An 18,798-nucleotide genomic window follows, 5' to 3' on the forward strand; every position below is an offset into this window, starting at 1 on the left:
TGACCAATTGAACATTGAAAAACCGAAAAACATTACCTAGCACACCCTTTTTTTTCTTCTTAGATCGAATTAGAATGAAATAGATTCATTCAGTAACTTTCACAACAATCGAAATTTTACTTCCTGTGCCTGTGAATTAAAGGACATTTATCTTTGACATGTTTTATCTTTTCAAGAAAGCCAAATTGATATTTTTAATCTGGCAGGTAAGTGTTAGTTGGCACATGTAACAATTTGATTAACCAAAACACAGGAAGGTCGAAATCAAAGAAATTGAGTAGGGAAAAAAGGAAACATAAAGCAAAAGAATGTGTACGCGTATGCTTATTTATGTCACTTTTTACATAACCTAGTTCAAGTGGCATGTTAGAAAAGATGTACTTCTTTCACATTATGTATATGAGTTGAAACTCCAAGAAATGACACAAGATTGCTTTTTAACTTAACCTTTAGGAGTAGTTGTTTTGACTTTTGAGGAACATAGATCTTCAACCACTGTCAAAAAGGTTGTGGTGAGGTGGTAAGCAACCCTTATATTCATAATCAGATGTCTCATATACGAGCCCTGAAAATAGAATCGTCTTTGGTAGGTAGGAAGCTCTTTACTCACAGAGTAAACTTCACAATGGATATGTAAGAGGTTGAACAAGGTTGTGTAATGTGAGAAGAAAAATGGACATTGGGCTTAACTCAACCCGAGATGAAAGATTGCTCAATACCATAAATGGAGACGATTGACCAATATGGAACAATATAACAGATGGAAGAGAAAACTGTTCATGTCAAACAAGTTTTTGATTCTTGGTGAAGCACTCAAATAAATGTTTTATTATAATATCTAATAGTATATTCACTTATCGATACATGATTGTTGCATATAATCTATGTTTGAGATTACTGCAAGAAAGTTGATTTGGTGAGATCAGGATTTCTCTACCATGGTTATTTACATTCAATCGTTCCAAAAGAAGGTAATGTTCTCTTGGAGCTAAGAGTCTACAAGTTGAAAAAACTCTTTATGTGGAAAATACATGAATCATGCAGATGAACTGCCAGTCAGTGTTGCTTTGAGGTTCTGGATGAACGTCTGATTGAGTGAGTCGTGTAAAAGGGGCAAGTCTTAGAAATCTATGGCGTCAACAGGAAGAGAAGTGGCCCGGTGAAGTGAGTGGGGAAGCAATGACCCTGTATAGAAACTCTGTGCAGTGGCCATGTGCTCTGGGCTGCAAGAACCATATGCAAGTGGATACCTTCTAACCTTAGAAATAGAACTTTCGTTATCGATTTCTATGGGGAAGTCTGAGGAAAAGTGCTTGCCTGATGTAAATGATTGTAGTAGAAGCTGATCCTGTTCTACTGATGGAGTTGAATCTGACGATACCTTATCATTTCTTGGGATTTTGTTGCTGGACCTTTGAGTCGAATATTTTGGAACGACTCCTAATTGCTGATCTTTAAGCCCCCTTAGTTGCATTTGGTACTTGGCCTTAAGCCACCTCAACTCTCGCCGTATCTCATTTTCATGATCTTCTACTGGAGTTCTAGCTCCTGAAGAATTTGAAGAGGGGGAGTCTTGTAGTCTTGGATGAGACTTATCATCCTTGTCGACACTTGTAGCTTCCTCCTCACCACCATAGGTGGATTCATCTACCGTTTTGTCTTTAGCATCAGATTGATTGTCACCAGAATCTCGTGGGCGTGATTTTGTTTTGTCAACTTGTGCCCATATATCAGTAAAGTGTACACCATCAGATTCCAATGAGCCGTCAGGAGCACGGTCAGTGAGACATTGTTCAGAGCCATCAAAATGGTATGTTATCTCCTCAAAACGGCCATGCATAGCACCACATCCATGCTTGGTACAATGTAGCACTTGCAAGTTCCTAGCCGGTGCTGGAGTATTGGACGATAGGTAGTTCACAAGAGAACCATTAGAAGCACATTTGTGACAGCAGCCACGGTTCATGTAGTCAGGGCTTTCCTCTATCCCAAACCCCTTATTCCACTCAGGCACTAAGGAAGCAATCTCACCATCTATCATGTCTGCAATCTTGGTAACATCTTGTTCTGTAATATCCAACTCGGCCACCATTTCAGTAGCGACAGTTAGTGCTGTGTCATCCTCAATGTCAAAAGGAAAATAAATGTTGCGGATACGACCTGTAAATGTAAATGTACAGCAATTTAGTCAACAGCAAGACTACTAAACACTACTTGATATATATGAAGCAATAATAAAGAAATACCTTCTTTATCTGCTATCCTGAGTCGTAAAAATATGCCATCATCTTCTCTCCTCCTTCCCTTGATGCTGATATCAGCATTTTCCATGTCATCCTCTTCGTTATCTGTGAATAAATCAATTTCATTTGCCTCATACTCAAGTTGATGGTAGTATGAATCATCCTCTGGTTCATATCCAAGATAACCAAGACAACCATTTACTAGAGAGTTGTTATCACATCTGCTCGAGGATCGATGCCCTAAGGTAAGGTCAAATTCATCAGAGTCTTGCAAGTAATTTGGTGTCTCTGAGTCTGACATGTAATCATCAACTTGGAGAAAAGGGTCATCAAGAAGCTCCCTCGCAGATAATCTGTGAGATACTGTTGCCAAGCATTTCTCAACAAATCGACGAACCTCAGGATCTGTGACTTTGTAAAGGGAATCTGGTTTTTTCCCCTACACAACAACAAAATCTATGTTGATACCTTGATGTATATGCATTAAAGAGCAAAATCTAAAGCAAGTTTCAAGATGTTTGGTTCTTACAGATGTCACTTTTTTGTAGATCTGAGCAGGATGAGTGCACTCACTGTATGGATATTCAAAGGTCACCATTTCTAAAATACACATTCCAAATGAATAAATGTCAACTAATTCATTGTACTCCTCTGCATACACCTCTGGAGCCATGAACTCTGGCGTTCCTGGTCGGGCAAACAATTTTTCAGAAGAATTTAAGCTGGATAGTGTATGGAATTTGCACTACTAAGATATCTTGAATCACATCATTAATTTCAATCATTCTTCAAGTTTTTCGTCTAGCATGATAGTATCAGAATTACCATAGTATGAATAAGCACCAGCAGATTTCTATTTTCTATCACATGATCAGTTCCAATTGTTATTCAAGATTTTCACCAAGAATGATAGCATTAGAATTACCTACACAACGCGCAGCATGGGATTTGCGGAGGATAGCAGCGAGGCCAAGATCACCAATTTTGACTTCGCCCTGGTTCCCGTTGATAAAAATGTTATCACACTTGAGGTCTCTATGTATAACTGGAGGATCATGGCTATGCAGGTAATGAAGCCCTTTCAGGATCTGTCTACACCAACGCTTTACTGCTCGAATGTTAACCCTCTTATGTTTTAGCCTATACCTGTCCAAGATTAACATATAGGTCCACATCACAACAAACTACAACAACAACATACTCCGTGTAGTCCCACAAAATGTGGTCAGGTAAGGGTAGAGTGCACGCAGACCTTACCCCTACCTCAGAGGTAGAGAGACTGTTTCCGATAAGACCCTTGGCTCAAGGAAAAGTAATCCAAAGCAGACCCAAAAAGAAGTAACAGAAGCACAAGAAACAATAGGTAATAACAGAAATCGAAGGACAAGAAACTACATGAGCAATACTAGGACTACTAATATCACCAGACAACAAGACATCACAACAGACTACTACTTATAGAAATACCATGATCAAGTAACCTCAAAATGTTCTAAAAAATGAGGAATTATGAACTAAACACATTACTTGGCTACACTACAAAAACTAAACAGAAGAACAAGATAAAGGATCTTCATTTGTACTTACTGTCTAAGAGTTCCAGAAGTGAACATCTCTGTAACAAAGTTAATGTTCCTATTGGCAACATCAACCCAAGAAGTATAAAACTTCATGATGTTTTTGTGCTTCAATGTCTTAAGCAGATGAATTTCACAATACAGCCTCTCAAGATCTTCAGGACTTTGCATAAAGTCATAAAGCTTCACCTGATTCCATGCTACTTCAATCCCTTCATACTCATCAAAAGCCTTATATCTGCAGCAAAAATTAACCCAAAAATGATCAAAAAAATGAAATTTTAAACATTAGGTAAATGCAATGCCTGTTTCTTGAAATACCCATATGCCAAAAATGGAAAAAGATTCAATCTTCACAAAAACAAACTAAGAAAGAGAGGCACATACACTGTCTTTGAAGCCCCTTTACCAAGAATTTCATTGTACTGGACTCAAAAAAACAAAACAAAAAAGCTCAAAATGATGAGAAAAAAATTGAAAAAAAAAAGAGTAAAATAAACTAAGAAAAGTAGGCTCAATTCCCAAGAAATTGCAATTGGAATATACACAAGAACCATACCCTTCCATATCTTCCAGTAGGATCAACTTCAACAAACTCAGAATCATCTGATTCAAAGTCAATAACACCATCCATTCTTTGTAAAAAAAATTTTTTAAAAAAACAATCTTTTTTCTTTATACGAGAAAACACAGAGAAAGGGTAATGATTTGGCACTCAAACAAGATTAATAGAAGAAAATCTGGGGACTATGTTGTTTGTGAAAAACTTTATCTTATTTTTTGTGTTATTAATAAAAAAGAGGCTTTGGTTAGTCCATTGAATAGAAAAAGGCTTTTTTAAAAAAATATTTTATTTAGTTTAAACAACTCATAGACAGCCAACATGGCAAAGATTTCTCAAGGCTATGAACAAACCTCCCCCACCAAAGAAAATCAAACAGACATATCATGACAAAACACCTTTATTTTTAGCCTGCTTTTTTTTTATTTTATTTCTATCTCATCACGAGCTGTAAATTCCAGAAAAAACACACCCCACGTTGTCCTCTACAATGTTCTCCGTACGTTATTTAGAAATTTGCATAACTAATACATGTATAAGTTATGAGAATTTTGATTTTTTATTGTTAGATGATGTTTTCGTTAGCTAGAAAGGATAAGAGTTATGTAAGTACTAATTCTTATATAAGTAATATCTTGTTTGGTATATGATAATTAGAATGTAAGTTATTGATTTATAAAATAATGTGATATTTGGTATGTAATTTTAAAACGCGAACAACAAATATATGTATATGAGAAATCTATCATGTATTATTGTATGTAAGATAAAATATAAAATGACCAATACATAAATAACTTAACTTTGTATTACTAATTTTTACATAAAATTATACATAAATTTCTTCATAATAAATTCATATATTATTAATATGTATATAACTTTAATCAGCTATCGAGACCCTAAGATTACAATCATATCCTTTTTAAATTTTCAACTTTAATCAGTATCCATTTTCTGTGTAGATATGTCCAAGGGAGCAATTGGTCAATTTGCACCTACAGGCACTGAGTCACTGACAATCTTGCAACTTGTAGCCTTGTACAGGGACCAAACACGTATTTATATATATATATATTTGGTTTTTCATTCGGTGTCTGGTACCTCACATTGAAGCCTGACTAAATACACATTCACGCTGAGAAGTCCCACATTGGAGGTATAATACTCTTTGACAAAGGTAACTTCGTACCTAGGGAGACTCGAAGTCCTACATTGAAGGTAAAATACTCTTTGCACAAAGATAACTCCGTATCCAGGGAGACTCGAACTCAAAAACTCTTATTAAGAATAAAGAATTACTTACCGCGACCCTTATTGGTATATATGCTATTTGTGCTTTGTTTGTTAATTTATTTATTTGGGAATTGTTATAAGAGTGTGTGTACCTGGCACTAGTACAAGTTGTAGTCGTATAGAAATATAGAAATAATACATAAACATGACCCTTAACTTGATGTCAGCTGGCAACTATGACATTTAACTTTGGATGTGCACAGGTAGACACTTAAACTTGTATAAAATTAAACAAATAGACACATTCGTCCTACATGGTACCCTACATGGAAATTTTGTGTCCTACGTGGCATCCTACATGTATTATGCCATGTAAGACACGTATGCCTACTTATTCAATTTTATACAAGTTTAAGTGTCTACTTGTGCATACTCAAAGTTGGAGGACATAGTTATCCGCTGAAGCCAAGTTAAGGGTCATGTTTATGTATTATGTCAATATAGAATAAAGTTAAGATAATGTGTGTCATGGATATTTCTTGATTGGATGACATGGTTCTGGAGCATTGACTCCTCAGTCACTTGTGAGTCACATACGTATTTTTATTTTTTTTTTGCTCCAACTGGATAACTACCTAGTTGTAGTATCCAATATCTAAAAGATATGAAGTATATATCAATCAATATTTAATAATATCATATTAAAAGTATGATTTATGACAAAATGTTGCAGCAAAGTTGCATTATATTTAATGGACTGATACAAGTTTACCAGGACAATGTACCACCTTCTATTGTACCTATTATTTAATTCTGCATAATTCAAAGGTAAATTTTAACTATTTATTTTGTAAAAAAGTTTTACGCAATGAAAAGCTTCTATCGTTAGTGGATAAAGGTTTTTTTTGAGTAACATTAACTGAGGAGTGAGGACAAATTTAGTCATTTTCCCTTAATCAAATGCACACTATAAACAAAACAAACTATTAATTTGAGAGGAATGGAGCACCAATAAAAAGAATCAATTTTAGCTGCAACTAGAAAAGATTTTTATTGCTTCAATATTGAATTCGGATGTTCTCAAATTTTGTTTCTGGCTAAATTCAGATTTGCATATTGTAGGGGTTCATTTTTGAAGACGATACGTTTAATAAGATTTTTTCTATTTCCAAGAACTAGAAATTGAATGTCTCTAATAATTATAATTTTGTTTTCTCTTGAAAGTCTTTAGGTCTATGTTTTAGGAATGGATATCCACTAAGTGATATTTAAATTTATATTACGAACCGATTGTAATTTAAAAAGCTACTCCATCTTATATAAGTCCTTTTTATTGATCATTTTTATACTTTATATTATATTACCAACCAATCAATTGGAAGCTTCTAATATGTGATTGTGTTCAAAGGGAAAAGCAAACTAAAATGTAGTCAAAGGGTAAAGTTTTTTATTTTTATTATATAATAAGAAGAATCATTTAAATATATAGCTACACCAACCATGTAATAAATTCTTTCAAATAGTGATAATGCTACTTTAATTTAAGTTTGTAACCCCACAGACAATTTTTGATTGCTAAATTTCCTTTTACCTACCACAAGGGGAACCCAAAGGAGAAGCAAAAAAGGACAATTAAGGATGTGTTCGGTATGGAGAAAAGTATATTTAAATTTTTTCATATTCAGTTGATTATTGTTTGGAAAATTATGATTTTTTAGATGAAAGTAGGTAAAATAAGCTTTATTGGTAATATTCTATAATGTATTAACCTTCATTATAATATGGATAAATTACTTATATATACAAGTTTAATTTACTTATTCTCTATTTTTCCTTACCTTTTAAAAATATTATTTAAATCCCTTCTTTCTCTTAATTTTAAAAATTACCTGATACATAAAAGTCACCAACCAAATTCACATTCACCACTCTCTTTTTCTCTCCTATTTTCTCTCCCTAAATTCACTCCAAATTCTTAGCAGTTACAAAATCTATATCCAAATTTGATATTCAACAAGTTTAAACTAACAAAACATTAATTTGATTTTCAGTTTCTTTTTCCCCCTTAATTAGTGCACTATGGTATTTATGTAAGTTATACTAATAATATTATATATTACTGTATTATAATATATATTAAGTTACGAGGTGTAAAATTTTATGTTGTATCGTATATTTTTAATTTTGTTTCCTATTATTATGTATTGTTTTTAGTTTCTTTCTTTTAGGTTATTTGGAAAAATACCAGACTCAGTCATATATACTTTATAAATTGTCCTCGACGGCTTGTTGACGGGAGGTTGACCTTGTTAACAATAATGGACAAAGGCCTAACAACAGATATTTTCGGGAGGAATATTCTCAAGGACAGTTTATTCAAACGCTCAAAAATTACTTAAAAGTCATTTTAGCGTAAAAAATACTTTAGAGTTATGCAAGTATAGATAATGTAGAGATTAGTTATGAGAAAATTTATGTCTGAAGTATTATTTTATGCAGGTATTAGTTATAAAGAAATTAATTATACATGCATTAGTTGTTTCATATTCTATCCTCCATATTATAATACATAGATTCTCTTATAACTTATACATGTATTAGTTTTTTACCTGAATAGTTTATTTTTTATCTACCTACCGAACGTTGTATAAGTTATACAAAAATTAATATATAAATAACTTGTTTCTTATCTAGCCATCAAACACGCGTTGTGCGACTATGCTATCGTGATGCTTTGCGAAAGTATTGTAATGCGTACATATAAATAAAACCATGGGAATATTACCAAATATAGCATCTTATTACGTTTCAAGCACCACTAGTTAGCTCAACTTGCAGGCTAGCTCACCCCACCTATTTTTTTTATGGTGATAGATTTTTCTTCTAGTTGCTTTCAATTTTATAAATATTTCAAAAATAAAATAAAAATAAATTTGCGTTCTATATATTTATAGGCTCATGATTTAGCTAGTGGGTAACGTTTGTTGGATAATTATTTCCGTATTAGTTCAATAAGTATTTATGAACAGATAATTAGGTTAAGGGTTAAAGTGTGTCACTTAAATTAGAAAATTATAGTGAACATTAGGCAGCAACAAGATAATTACAATTTTTGTAGTAGGTTTTTTATTCGAGTTCGGAGTCTAAAGGGTAAAAAAATTGATAAAAAATTCAAAAGGGCACATCAAAAAATTTTTAACCAAAAGGGCAACTGACGCCGTTACTCCGTTAAAAAATTAAAATTGCTGACCTACCAGTGATTTTGTCCAATTTTTTTTTCCTTTTTATAAAAAAAATTATTTTAAAAATTAAAATTAGATTGAAAATCACTCCACGGGTAGCGATTTAAAAAATAAATAAATTAAATCGGTGAAACAATTTTTAATTTTTTTTTAAGTAAAACGCTGTCAGGGGTAGCGATTTTTTTAAATTTTTTTTTAATAAAAAAACTGCCAAAGCAGCGATTTTCATGAAAAAATTTCTATGAAAATGCTGCCATAGCAGCGATATTAGCAAAAAAAAAAAATCTTCGGAGAAAATCGCTGCTCGGGCAGCAATTTTTAATTTTAACGGAATAAACGGCGTTCATATGTGTTAAAGGGAAATCGCTTTGTCAATAGCGATTTTGCCCTTTTGGTTTTAAAAAAATATGACGTGCCCTTTCGAAATTTTTGGCAAGTTTTTTTGCCCTTTTGGCTCTGGACTCTTTTTTATTTAATGTATTGTGATTAAATTTGAGAAGTGGTTTATTTCCGTTCATCTAAATTTTGGTGAGCAAGATAGCACTACACTTTCTACTAGCCTTCTACTCTAATACGTGTCCTCCACACTCTCTTATCTAGGGTCATGTCCTCGGTTGTGTCATATCCTATCTTATTACCTTTCCCCATTATACTTCTTCGGCCTACCTCTGTCTCTCCTCATATCTTCTATAACCAACCTATCGTTGCACCTTCTCACTAGTGCGTCAATGCACCTCCTCTTCACATGTCCAAACCATCTCAGTCCTGCTTTCCTCATCTTGTCCACCACCGACCACCTTATCCCGGATACCTTCATTTCTAATCTAGTATGATCACACATCCACCTCAACATACTCATCTCCGCAACATGAATCTTCTATACATGAAAGTTCTTAACTGACCAACACTCAATCGCATACAATAATGCCGGTCTAATTACCACCACTCGATAAAAATTTTAAATTTGAACGATACCTTTTTATCACAAAAAAAATTCCTACTTTTAAAAAAAAAACCTTTTAAGTCATATATATAAGTTAACAATCTCAAACTTTTTTTACTAGTTAAATTCGTACGTATTTTTTTCTCTCAATTAGAAAAGCACCATCATGAATTTTGCACATATGAATAGTTGACATTTTCGTACGTTTTACTACAAATCGTCTTCATAAAAAACAGTTTCAAGTACTTGTCTTTGACTGTAAAATTCAAAGAAAAGTATGTGGGGTGCAAATGTCTAAAAAAATCAGCAGAATGGTCTACCATCTTTCAGTACTTCTTTAAATAATTTTTTTTAAAAAGTAGTGCATCTCAATACGGACAAGTACTTTTTGCAATGGACACAAGAAATTTATTGTTAATAGTAAAATAACTATTAATCAAACAAACCACCATACATATGTCAAATAAAAATAAATAATAAAACTAGAAAACAAATTGAAAGTGATACTTTTGGTTAGTGATGATTATTAAATGTTCATTTTAATTCCTATCTCATATTGTGTGGTGGTTTGGGAGGTAGGATACATTGAACCCCATATAACACCAAGTTTGTTTTCTTGTTTGTTTATACAATTATTTGACCAAAAAAGAAGTTTGTGATTTTTGCTTTCTTAGGAGAGTTTGAATCCACATCTTGTAAGTGAAGTGACATGATATTTAAGTATATGTGTCCTAATTTTAGGGGTGGGTGAAATCCCATACAATCATGGTGATACAATAAATCTATTTATTGTGTTAGATATTACGATTTTTATTAGTCGATAGATAGATTAATCTAGCAAATATAAATTATTATTGATCATGTGACTCCAATTACGTTAAAATACCTTAAAAAGTCGCGAAAGTTGACAGTTCTTGATGCTTAAGATAGAACAAACCCCTAAACACGTAACGACTTGAGGCTATGCATAAGGTTAGAGTTTTTTGTTCTAGAAAAAAACTAGTCCATCTAATTTATTTTTTGTGTGAATCCGATAACAATTCCTAAACGTTTTTTAAATGGCTCATTCACACTGATATCCTTATTTTGGAGTATTAATTTTTAATTTTTGCCCCTTAAAATTGTTGATCTTTAATTTTTATCCCCTCGATGACCATAAAATTTGTATTTCACTTCTCAAATTTAAATAATTTCATATCAACTGAGATATTTGTAAAATATTGTCGGTTACATAAGACCAATACCATCATGCCTATAAATTAGTAGACTATGGACAACCCTATATAATTCATCAAAATTAAAACAAACCTAACAAAATCCTTCAATAAATATCATACCTAATTTTAGGTACACAATTTATTATTTTTTCACCAAGAGCCACAAGGTACTTATAAGTACTTGAAAATAAAATTGCTACCTTTCGACTAAAAAAATGTACTTTATTTTTGGAAGCATTACACATGGGATTTAGCTTGTAGATATGGAGCAAATGTAACGAACATGACCCCATGTTTTTACATGACAATAATCAAGACAATCAACCAAAATATTGAAAAAAAAAATTCAACGATAAATAACTTCCATGACGAAAGTATAAAAAACAAGTGATGTGTTACGCTAATTATCTCCACCTCCCTATCATCTCATCGGCCGCTCTATCATTATCCATGTAAATTTTGTCTAAAAGTATTGCCAATATAATATAAAATAGAATTATGAAGCATATCAATTACATTAGGTAATCTTTTCTTAATAATATTATCCGAATGTGATATCATTTATATGAGGGTTAAAAGGTTGTTGTGAGAGTTTCAACATAATATCTACCTAAAACTATACCATAAAATATTATTATATATCCCATCAATTTTATGACTCATCAATTGAGTCTATTCGAAGCATATGATCTTGACTTATGAACGTAATTAACTAGGTGAAGAAAATGCACTATGTTCATTAATTAATCATTTTATGAATTAACATGTGACTTCTATTTGAACTTGAAGTTATTAATCATGAAAAATGAGAAAATACTCCTAAAGTACCTCCTTAAACTATTAAGATGGAGGATAATTTTTGTAAGCAGACGAATTTTTTTGATAAATTATGTAATGTATGTTAATCTTAACACAACAAATCGAATAGAAAGAATCTCAATATAATTGCTATCAACATAACTTGTTTCACACCAAACTATAAGGTCTAAAAAAATTCCTCTTTGTTTAATTTGTTTGTCTTATTTTAACTTGACACAAAATTTAAGAAAATAAAATAAGAAACTCTTCAATATCGCAATCTTAAATCAAACACTCTATATATATTAATAAGTAATTAATTAGTATAGATCTGGTCGATAATATACTTAGCATAGTAATATCTATGAAATTAATTTAATTTATTTTATTTCGATGAAGGGTAATTTTCAATAAACAACAAATAAAGTAATTTTGACAACATTAGGGAAAATTAATACAAGGAAACATGGATCCGTGACATATGTTATACTTAATCATGACACTTTGTGTATTTATCTAGAACTTGTCAAAGTGTTTGATATTATATGTATATGACTATATACTAATTAAGGTCAAAATCCGTACTTACTGTTCATCCGTACTACATCATTATCCGTTTAATTGTTTATTGTAATACTGGTAACCTGGTTAATCACATGCCATATATATTTCTCATATCATATTAGTTGTCCACTTTTCTCTTTATATTCTCCAGAAATCTTAAATAGAAATGATAATTTTACTAATTTATCTTTTAAGAAATTTTTTTGGAACTTTACAAACTTATTTACACGTTCAAAAAAGAATTAATTGCAAAAATAAAATGGAAAAAATGCAGTTAGTTCTATCTTGAATTTGTAAATTGACAAGTATTCCTTCCGCCCCAACTTTCATATTAGTTGTCTTCCATACTATAAAAGATTATCCCAAATTATTTGTCAGCTTACACGACCAAGATAGAATTTTGTTGTAATTTTTTTTGTAATTAACTAATTTTCAACCATTAACTTTACTAATATCACCACTATTAGAGTATATAGGTTAAATTAGTATTAGATTAATTAATTAAACATTGCCATCTAAATTGAAAACGGCTAAAGTTGAATAAATTAGTACATGTTATTTTCTTTACCCCCTCCCCCAATTATTTCTTACATAATTTCTTCACTTCTTTATTTTTTTTAATACTATTTTGGATATGCTCTACTTGAGTCGGTTAAAAAATAACAACATATCTATCCTCGTAAGGTAGGGGCAAGACACATAATCCTCTCTAAAATCCACTCATGAGATTATACTGGATACGTTGTTGTTGTGGTATGAAAGTCGAAAAATATTAAAAGATGGAAAAGAAAGAAAGGCCAAATTTCACTTTTGGGCCTTTCCCATCTTTGTTACATTGGGCCTTGGTTTCATTCAGAAACACAAAAGTAGTCTCTTCATGTAGATTGACATCAGATAACCACTTTAGTGGTGATGTTTAAAACATAGCCTAAATTCGTAAACTATCTCAAAATGTTAAAATTGTTGCTATGACAGATATAAATTTTCTATGATTGATTTGTGGAATATCTTCACATTATATAACCGTTAAAAATCAATAGAATACTTGATGAGATCAACTTTCATCCTAATTCTGGAAAAAAGTCGAAGCGAAAAAAAAAAGAGATGAGAATTATTAAAAATAATGATAATCGTATATTTAATAAGAATATTAGAGACATTTTGAAGCAATCGAACCAACTTTATCTCTCTTTTCTTTCCTATTCTTCTTCTCTAGTGGGATAAGCTCAAATATAAATACATCTAATTAAGTAATTTTTACTAAACAATATATTTGTATTCCAAAATGGGCCAAAATATAATCATTATCCACAAAGGGGCTATTTAAGTAAATCAGCCTTTTGCAGACTCTTACATAGAAGAGAAAAAAATAATTAAAAATTTGCATTCCAACTGAACCGAAAACTTCGGGGAGCGAAATGGAGGCTAGTTTCGTCGCCGGCGATCGGCCGACGGTGTTAGTGACGAACGACGATGGAATCGATGCGCCGGGATTGAGAGCTCTAGTTAGTCTGCTTGTTTCCACCAATCGCTTTTACGTCCTCGTTTGTGCTCCTGACTCGTATGATCTCTCTCTCACACACACTATCAGTCTTCTGCATCTAATTGCACCTTCTGAGGTTTGAAATATTGTGTTGAGCTTAAGTTTACTTTCTTAGTTCGATTGTCTCCCTAGTGCAACTTAGTCTCTATGATCAAGTCCTTTTTTCGGGCGGTATGGACAGTTATACTTGCTAAATTCTCAACTTTGCAATGAAAATTTTGAATTTTGTCTTGTATTAGGGAAATTCAAACTTTTATTGGCGTTTAGGGAGTTGTACCACTCCATCCTAAATTTAGTGATTTAGCATGATGACAAAGCATGATATTAGAGGTACATAGAATTAGGTATGTATTGATCTGACTAGCTATGGCTGTGGTGCTTCCTTTTTTTATGATTAAAGGGTAGATTGAACTTAAAGCTTAGTTTCTGTTGTCTAAAATTGCTCAATGTGGAATTGTGATGTATAATGGTTTTATTGATCGTAGTTTTGGAACATTCCTGAATTGAGAGACGGATATTGAAGTTATTATATTAAAGGATAGAGTGAACTTAAAGCTTAGTTTCTGTTGTCTAAAATTGCTCAATGTGGAATTGTGAGTATAATGGTTTTATTGATCGAAGTTTTGGAACATTCCTGAATTGAGAGACGGATATTGAAGTTATTATACTGTTAAGTTACAGAGATGAAGCATGGGATGCTTTATGTCCAGCTACACTGTTGGATAATCTTAAAGTTGGGAGTTAACTGGCTTTTAGTTGATTGCTTATGCTTATAGATTGTAGTTTGTTGCCAAATCTGTTGTTTGCACAGATACACTTTTGAATTAAGTAATTAAGACATGCTATTTCTTATGTGCTTATTACTACTTCCAGTGAAAAGTCAGCTGTTAGTCATAGCATTACTTGGCGTAATGCCCTTTCTGTTAAGCAAGTTGACATCAGCGGAGCAACAGCGTTTGCAGTTTCAGGTTGGTTGTTATCTTCAACAAATTACTAATTTAGATTTCTGGACTGACCCTGGACTTGGAGTGCTTGACTTTAAGTTTATTGGATTATTTAACTCTAATGTTCTAGTGCCACAGCCTTCTGTTTTATCTACTGCTATGGCATGTTGGTCCTCAGGATTGAACGAAACAAGTCAATCAAATGTACCTCTATACCAAACAATTATGGAAATTGAAGTGACAAATATATGAAGAGATCTTACTGGCTTTATATATGAATTATGAAAAACTCTTTTCTTTCTGGAATACTTGAGGTTTTATGAGATTATGCCACATAATTTGGCATTCTATTTATTTTCTATTAGAATAGATGTTATACTGATGGACATAATCTTTTGACTTTAGACAGAGAAATCTAATTTAGGAAAGTTGTAATTTAGATTTTAGACAGTATAGCTTTCTTTGACAAGTCCTCTTAGAACCTTTCTTCAGCAGGAATCTGTCATGGGATACTGGACCAGAAATGGTCAGTCAAATTCAACTGAGAGCATGATATTGCTCAAGGTGTCATCCTTCAAGATACCTGATTTGAAGTAATAGAAGAAGATGTGAATGTTGACCTCCCTTTCCTTTTCCTTTTTCTTTTCTTTCTTACAGGAACTCCAGCAGACTGTACTTCCCTGGGAATCTCTAAAGCTCTTTTCCCTTCAGTACCTGATCTGGTAGTTGAACTTTTCTCAACCAAGATAATCCTTCTACTCACAAGTCTTCTGATTATATTTCTCTTTGGAAAAAAGAAGAACATCAGTAATATGCATCCTGACATACACTAAAACTCTCTTTCCCTTAGCTTGTATCTTTAAAATGCCTTTTTAAGTTAGTGCTTCCCCTTTCCTCATCATGACATCTTAGAGTTCAGTTATTGGCACCTTACAGGGAGATTTTCCAAATTCCCAATACTTTAGTTTTCTATCTCCTTTATATCTTGATTACTAATTTATCCATGCAGGCTTTAGGTGTCAATTCCTTGGGACGTTGCATAATTAGAAGTTAATGGTTAGAACACTCTAGCAATAATCTTAATTTATGGTTTCAGGTTATCAGTGGTGTTAATATGGGTGACAACTGCGGCTATCACATGTTAGTAGATTTCCTTCACTAGATGCTCTTTTTGACCTATTATTTAGCTCTCACTCTATAAAGAGAGTGAGACCACTCTTCATGCCACTTGCACTGCAGGGTTTTCTTAGATAAAAAATGTTATAGTTCAGGAGGTAACAACAACACCCCATAGTTTAAGTATTAAAATAACAAAACGTGGATAGTTTAGGTTTTTCTTGAGGTATTAACTCTAAATAAGATGACTTTTATTATCCTATGTTCTCCAAGTTTGCGTTTTTCATCTTTGGTCTAATAACTCTTCTCATCCCTTTATTCACAAGAACTTTAACTTTGTATTGTACCAACCAACAATAATTATTTTAAAAATTGAGCACATCATATATATATATAGTCAAGTGGAATCCACAGTCAGCCTGCATTATTTTGTTGCTTTTTAGATGATTCCTAAATGTAAAAATTGAAGAATAATGTTTTATTCAAGTTAATTTAGTTTTATGATTGAAACTCAAGCAAAGTCAAAATGTTAAATGTAAAGTAATTTTACAAATAAATATATTGATTGTCCTAGATGGCGAGGCTCCATCAGCTGAGTGAACTCGGTTTGATTACTTAAATGGCTCGTACCAAATAGTGTCATTTTCTTTCTTTTGCTCTTTTGGAGTTTTGGTACAGACCTGACTTCGGGACAGGAAGTTTAATACCTGAGGTGGAGCAGTGACTGGTCCAAAAATATAAATGCTGAATAAATTAGGGTATCTTGATCTAATAAAGTTGCTGTGAATTATAGCTTCTTAGACTTCATCTTAATTTTACAATCTGAGTCTTACCATGCAATGTTAAAACTTTGCCTTGAATAAATAGGGACAGAGCCATTTCCAATACTGAAGGTCAAAAAGCTAATCCCAGATCACATAGAATTGAAAAAGAACCATTATCATCAAAAGAAACTCTGAACATCAAGGACATATATTGGGATTCCCCACGGAATAGCAGCAACTATGGCTACTTTCCTAATATTACAACCATGTAACTTTGTAGTTGCTTATGTGTGAATTAGTTTGTGCCCTTTCAGAGTATACTCGGGTACAGTGGCTGGCGCTAGGGAGGCTTTTTTCTGTGGTATTCCTGCTGTGTCTGTATCATATAATTGGTACGCATTGGTGAACACTCCAGAAATTCTACAATTGTTTGGTGCATCATTGTTTTGTTCTTTGTTCCTTTTTCCTTATTCCTTTGGATTGCTAAATTCAGGATTCGTGGAAAAAGCAATGTTAATGACTTCACACTGGCTGCTAAAGCTTGCTTACCCATCATCAGCGCTATATTGGCTGCAATCAAGACAAATCACTATCCCAAGAATTGCTTTCTCAATATTGATGTGCCAACAGATGTTGTCAATCACAAGGTAAATTTTATGCTAGCTTGATTTTGTTGTTTAGGATAGACAATCACCTAGAAAAGGGAACTTTAATGTAAATGTAGATCTTGGGATTTACTCGTCTTCATAATTGTCAAAAGTATCATGTAAAAGTTGGTCTTCACCTTGATGTTCTTTTCATGTATGCAAACTCTTTGTGGCCCTGTCAGCAGTCAGGTTTTTTTTGCTTCATTCACTCACTGTTGGACTCTTGTTTCATTGAGATTTCTACTGATAGCTGAAGCTTGGCTAGATGAGTCATTTCAAGTCACTGAAGCGTGTCTCTGTATAATGAAGTAGTTAAGGATGGACAAGGTAGTTTTGAACAAACTGCATCAAATGTCTCCTCTGTATAAACAAAAATGGAATAGTAGTCTCTTCATTGTTGTCTTTATATGCTATACATTTCTATTAAATTGTACTTATAAATAAATAGCTTCCCTAGGGTTGTGGTTTTCCTTGTTCGATGTACAAGTTATAAGACAAACTTTTTCAAGCCATCATAATGTGCTTGGCTCGACTTACTTTTGAACACTTGTCTATTTTTACTTTGAGTTTTCCTTTGATGAAAGGTGGATCATCAAACTTGAATTCTTTAATGTACAAATTGTTATCAGTGACCCGTAACTATTTGATCAAAAGGTTTATCTTGGTTTTCGTAGGGATACCGTCTAACCCGACAAGGAAAAAGTTTTGTGAAAATGGGATGGAGGCAAGTTACTTCTGAAAGAGAAGGAGGAAACGTTTTGTCCACAATGACTATGGAGACGAATTCATCAGAAAGTACACATGCTAGAGCCTTAAAAAATGCACCATTGGATCATCTACTGTTTAAGAGACGAGTATGATCCCTTTCACTATAGGTGCTTGCTCCATTGCTGTATCCTTATCTCACAGTGGGGACCCTTACAACAAATACACCAGGCAACTGTTCCTTATTAAAAATAACCAGACAACCTTTGTAAATAGTAACTTCACTAAAATATCCCTTTGAAAGATTCCACTCTGTTTTTGTATGACACACCGGATTTTCGTTTGTTCCTACTTCTTTGAGAGTTAAATAAGAAATATAGAAAAGTAATTTATACAGGTTTTAATGGAGTAATTTATTGATATTACTCTTCCCTTTCTAGGTTACAAGAATTCTAGTGGGGAATGGTGATACAGACTACTGTTCTCTTCAAGAAGGATACGTATGTACTATTGTTTTATATGGTTGTTAGTTCTTCAATGAGAAAGACCTATGATTGTTATTTTCACTGTCATTTATCACAGATTACTGTCACACCCCTTGGCGGCTTGTCTCCAGCAGAGCTAGATGCTGTTTCATTCTTTCAGAATTGGCTGCCCAGTGTTGTTAATCATTACCCTTCCTCTGCTTTGTAGTGCT

The 18,798-nt window shown here is 32.8% G+C and overlaps 2 protein-coding genes across 3 annotated transcripts; one reads left to right on the forward strand and one right to left on the reverse strand.

Annotated features, from left to right (window-relative positions):
- Nucleotides 1–807: 807 nt before the first annotated feature.
- Nucleotides 808–4,613, reverse strand: LOC125839397 (probable serine/threonine-protein kinase WNK9). The gene is made up of 7 exons (XM_049518383.1): nucleotides 4,380–4,613; nucleotides 4,208–4,245; nucleotides 3,831–4,058; nucleotides 3,169–3,389; nucleotides 2,773–2,930; nucleotides 2,247–2,682; nucleotides 808–2,160 (listed from the first exon to the last, which is right to left on the reverse strand). The coding sequence occupies exons 1-7, from the start codon at nucleotides 4,452–4,454 to the stop codon at nucleotides 1,121–1,123; spliced, it is 2,196 nt and encodes a 731-aa protein (XP_049374340.1). The 5' UTR covers nucleotides 4,455–4,613; the 3' UTR covers nucleotides 808–1,120.
- Nucleotides 4,614–13,753: 9,140 nt separating this feature from the next.
- Nucleotides 13,754–18,798, forward strand: LOC125839660 (uncharacterized). Of its 2 annotated transcripts, none has more exons than XR_007443695.1 (9): nucleotides 13,754–13,943; nucleotides 14,799–14,893; nucleotides 15,527–15,591; nucleotides 15,966–16,009; nucleotides 17,064–17,141; nucleotides 17,243–17,396; nucleotides 18,071–18,271; nucleotides 18,542–18,601; nucleotides 18,684–18,798. XR_007443695.1 is itself a non-coding variant. In XM_049518655.1 (9 exons), exons 1-9 carry the CDS (start codon nucleotides 13,801–13,803, stop codon nucleotides 18,792–18,794), a joined length of 930 nt encoding a protein of 309 aa, XP_049374612.1. In that variant the 5' UTR covers nucleotides 13,754–13,800; the 3' UTR covers nucleotides 18,795–18,798. The 2 variants fall into 2 exon arrangements, 1 of the variants encoding a protein (XP_049374612.1); XM_049518655.1 differs by having other exon boundaries at nucleotides 18,071–18,250.

The sequence above is a fragment of the Solanum verrucosum genome, unplaced genomic scaffold, assembly GCF_900185275.1.
Source record: "Solanum verrucosum unplaced genomic scaffold, falcon-dt-bn FXZP01000306.1, whole genome shotgun sequence".
In the NCBI taxonomy this organism is placed as follows: domain Eukaryota; kingdom Viridiplantae; phylum Streptophyta; class Magnoliopsida; order Solanales; family Solanaceae; genus Solanum; species Solanum verrucosum.

What these genes read in the sequence shown, in the direction of transcription:
- LOC125839397 (XM_049518383.1), bottom strand. Translation starts at nt 4,454, where the DNA reads ATGGATGGTGTTATTGACTTTGAATCAGATGATTCTGAGTTTGTTGAA. An exon ending in CTACTGGAAGATATGGAAGG is followed by an intron (nt 4,246 to 4,379) that starts GTATGGTTCTTG and finishes TTTTGAGTCCAG; the next exon opens with TACAATGAAATTCTTGGTAA. An exon ending in AAAGGGGCTTCAAAGACAGT is followed by an intron (nt 4,059 to 4,207) that starts GTATGTGCCTCT and finishes TTTTTGCTGCAG; the next exon opens with ATATAAGGCTTTTGATGAGT.
- LOC125839660 (XM_049518655.1), top strand. Translation starts at nt 13,801, where the DNA reads ATGGAGGCTAGTTTCGTCGCCGGCGATCGGCCGACGGTGTTAGTGACG. An exon ending in AACAGCGTTTGCAGTTTCAG is followed by an intron (nt 14,894 to 15,526) that starts GTTGGTTGTTAT and finishes TCTTTCTTACAG; the next exon opens with GAACTCCAGCAGACTGTACT. An exon ending in ATCTACTGTTTAAGAGACGA is followed by an intron (nt 18,251 to 18,541) that starts GTATGATCCCTT and finishes TTCCCTTTCTAG; the next exon opens with GTTACAAGAATTCTAGTGGG.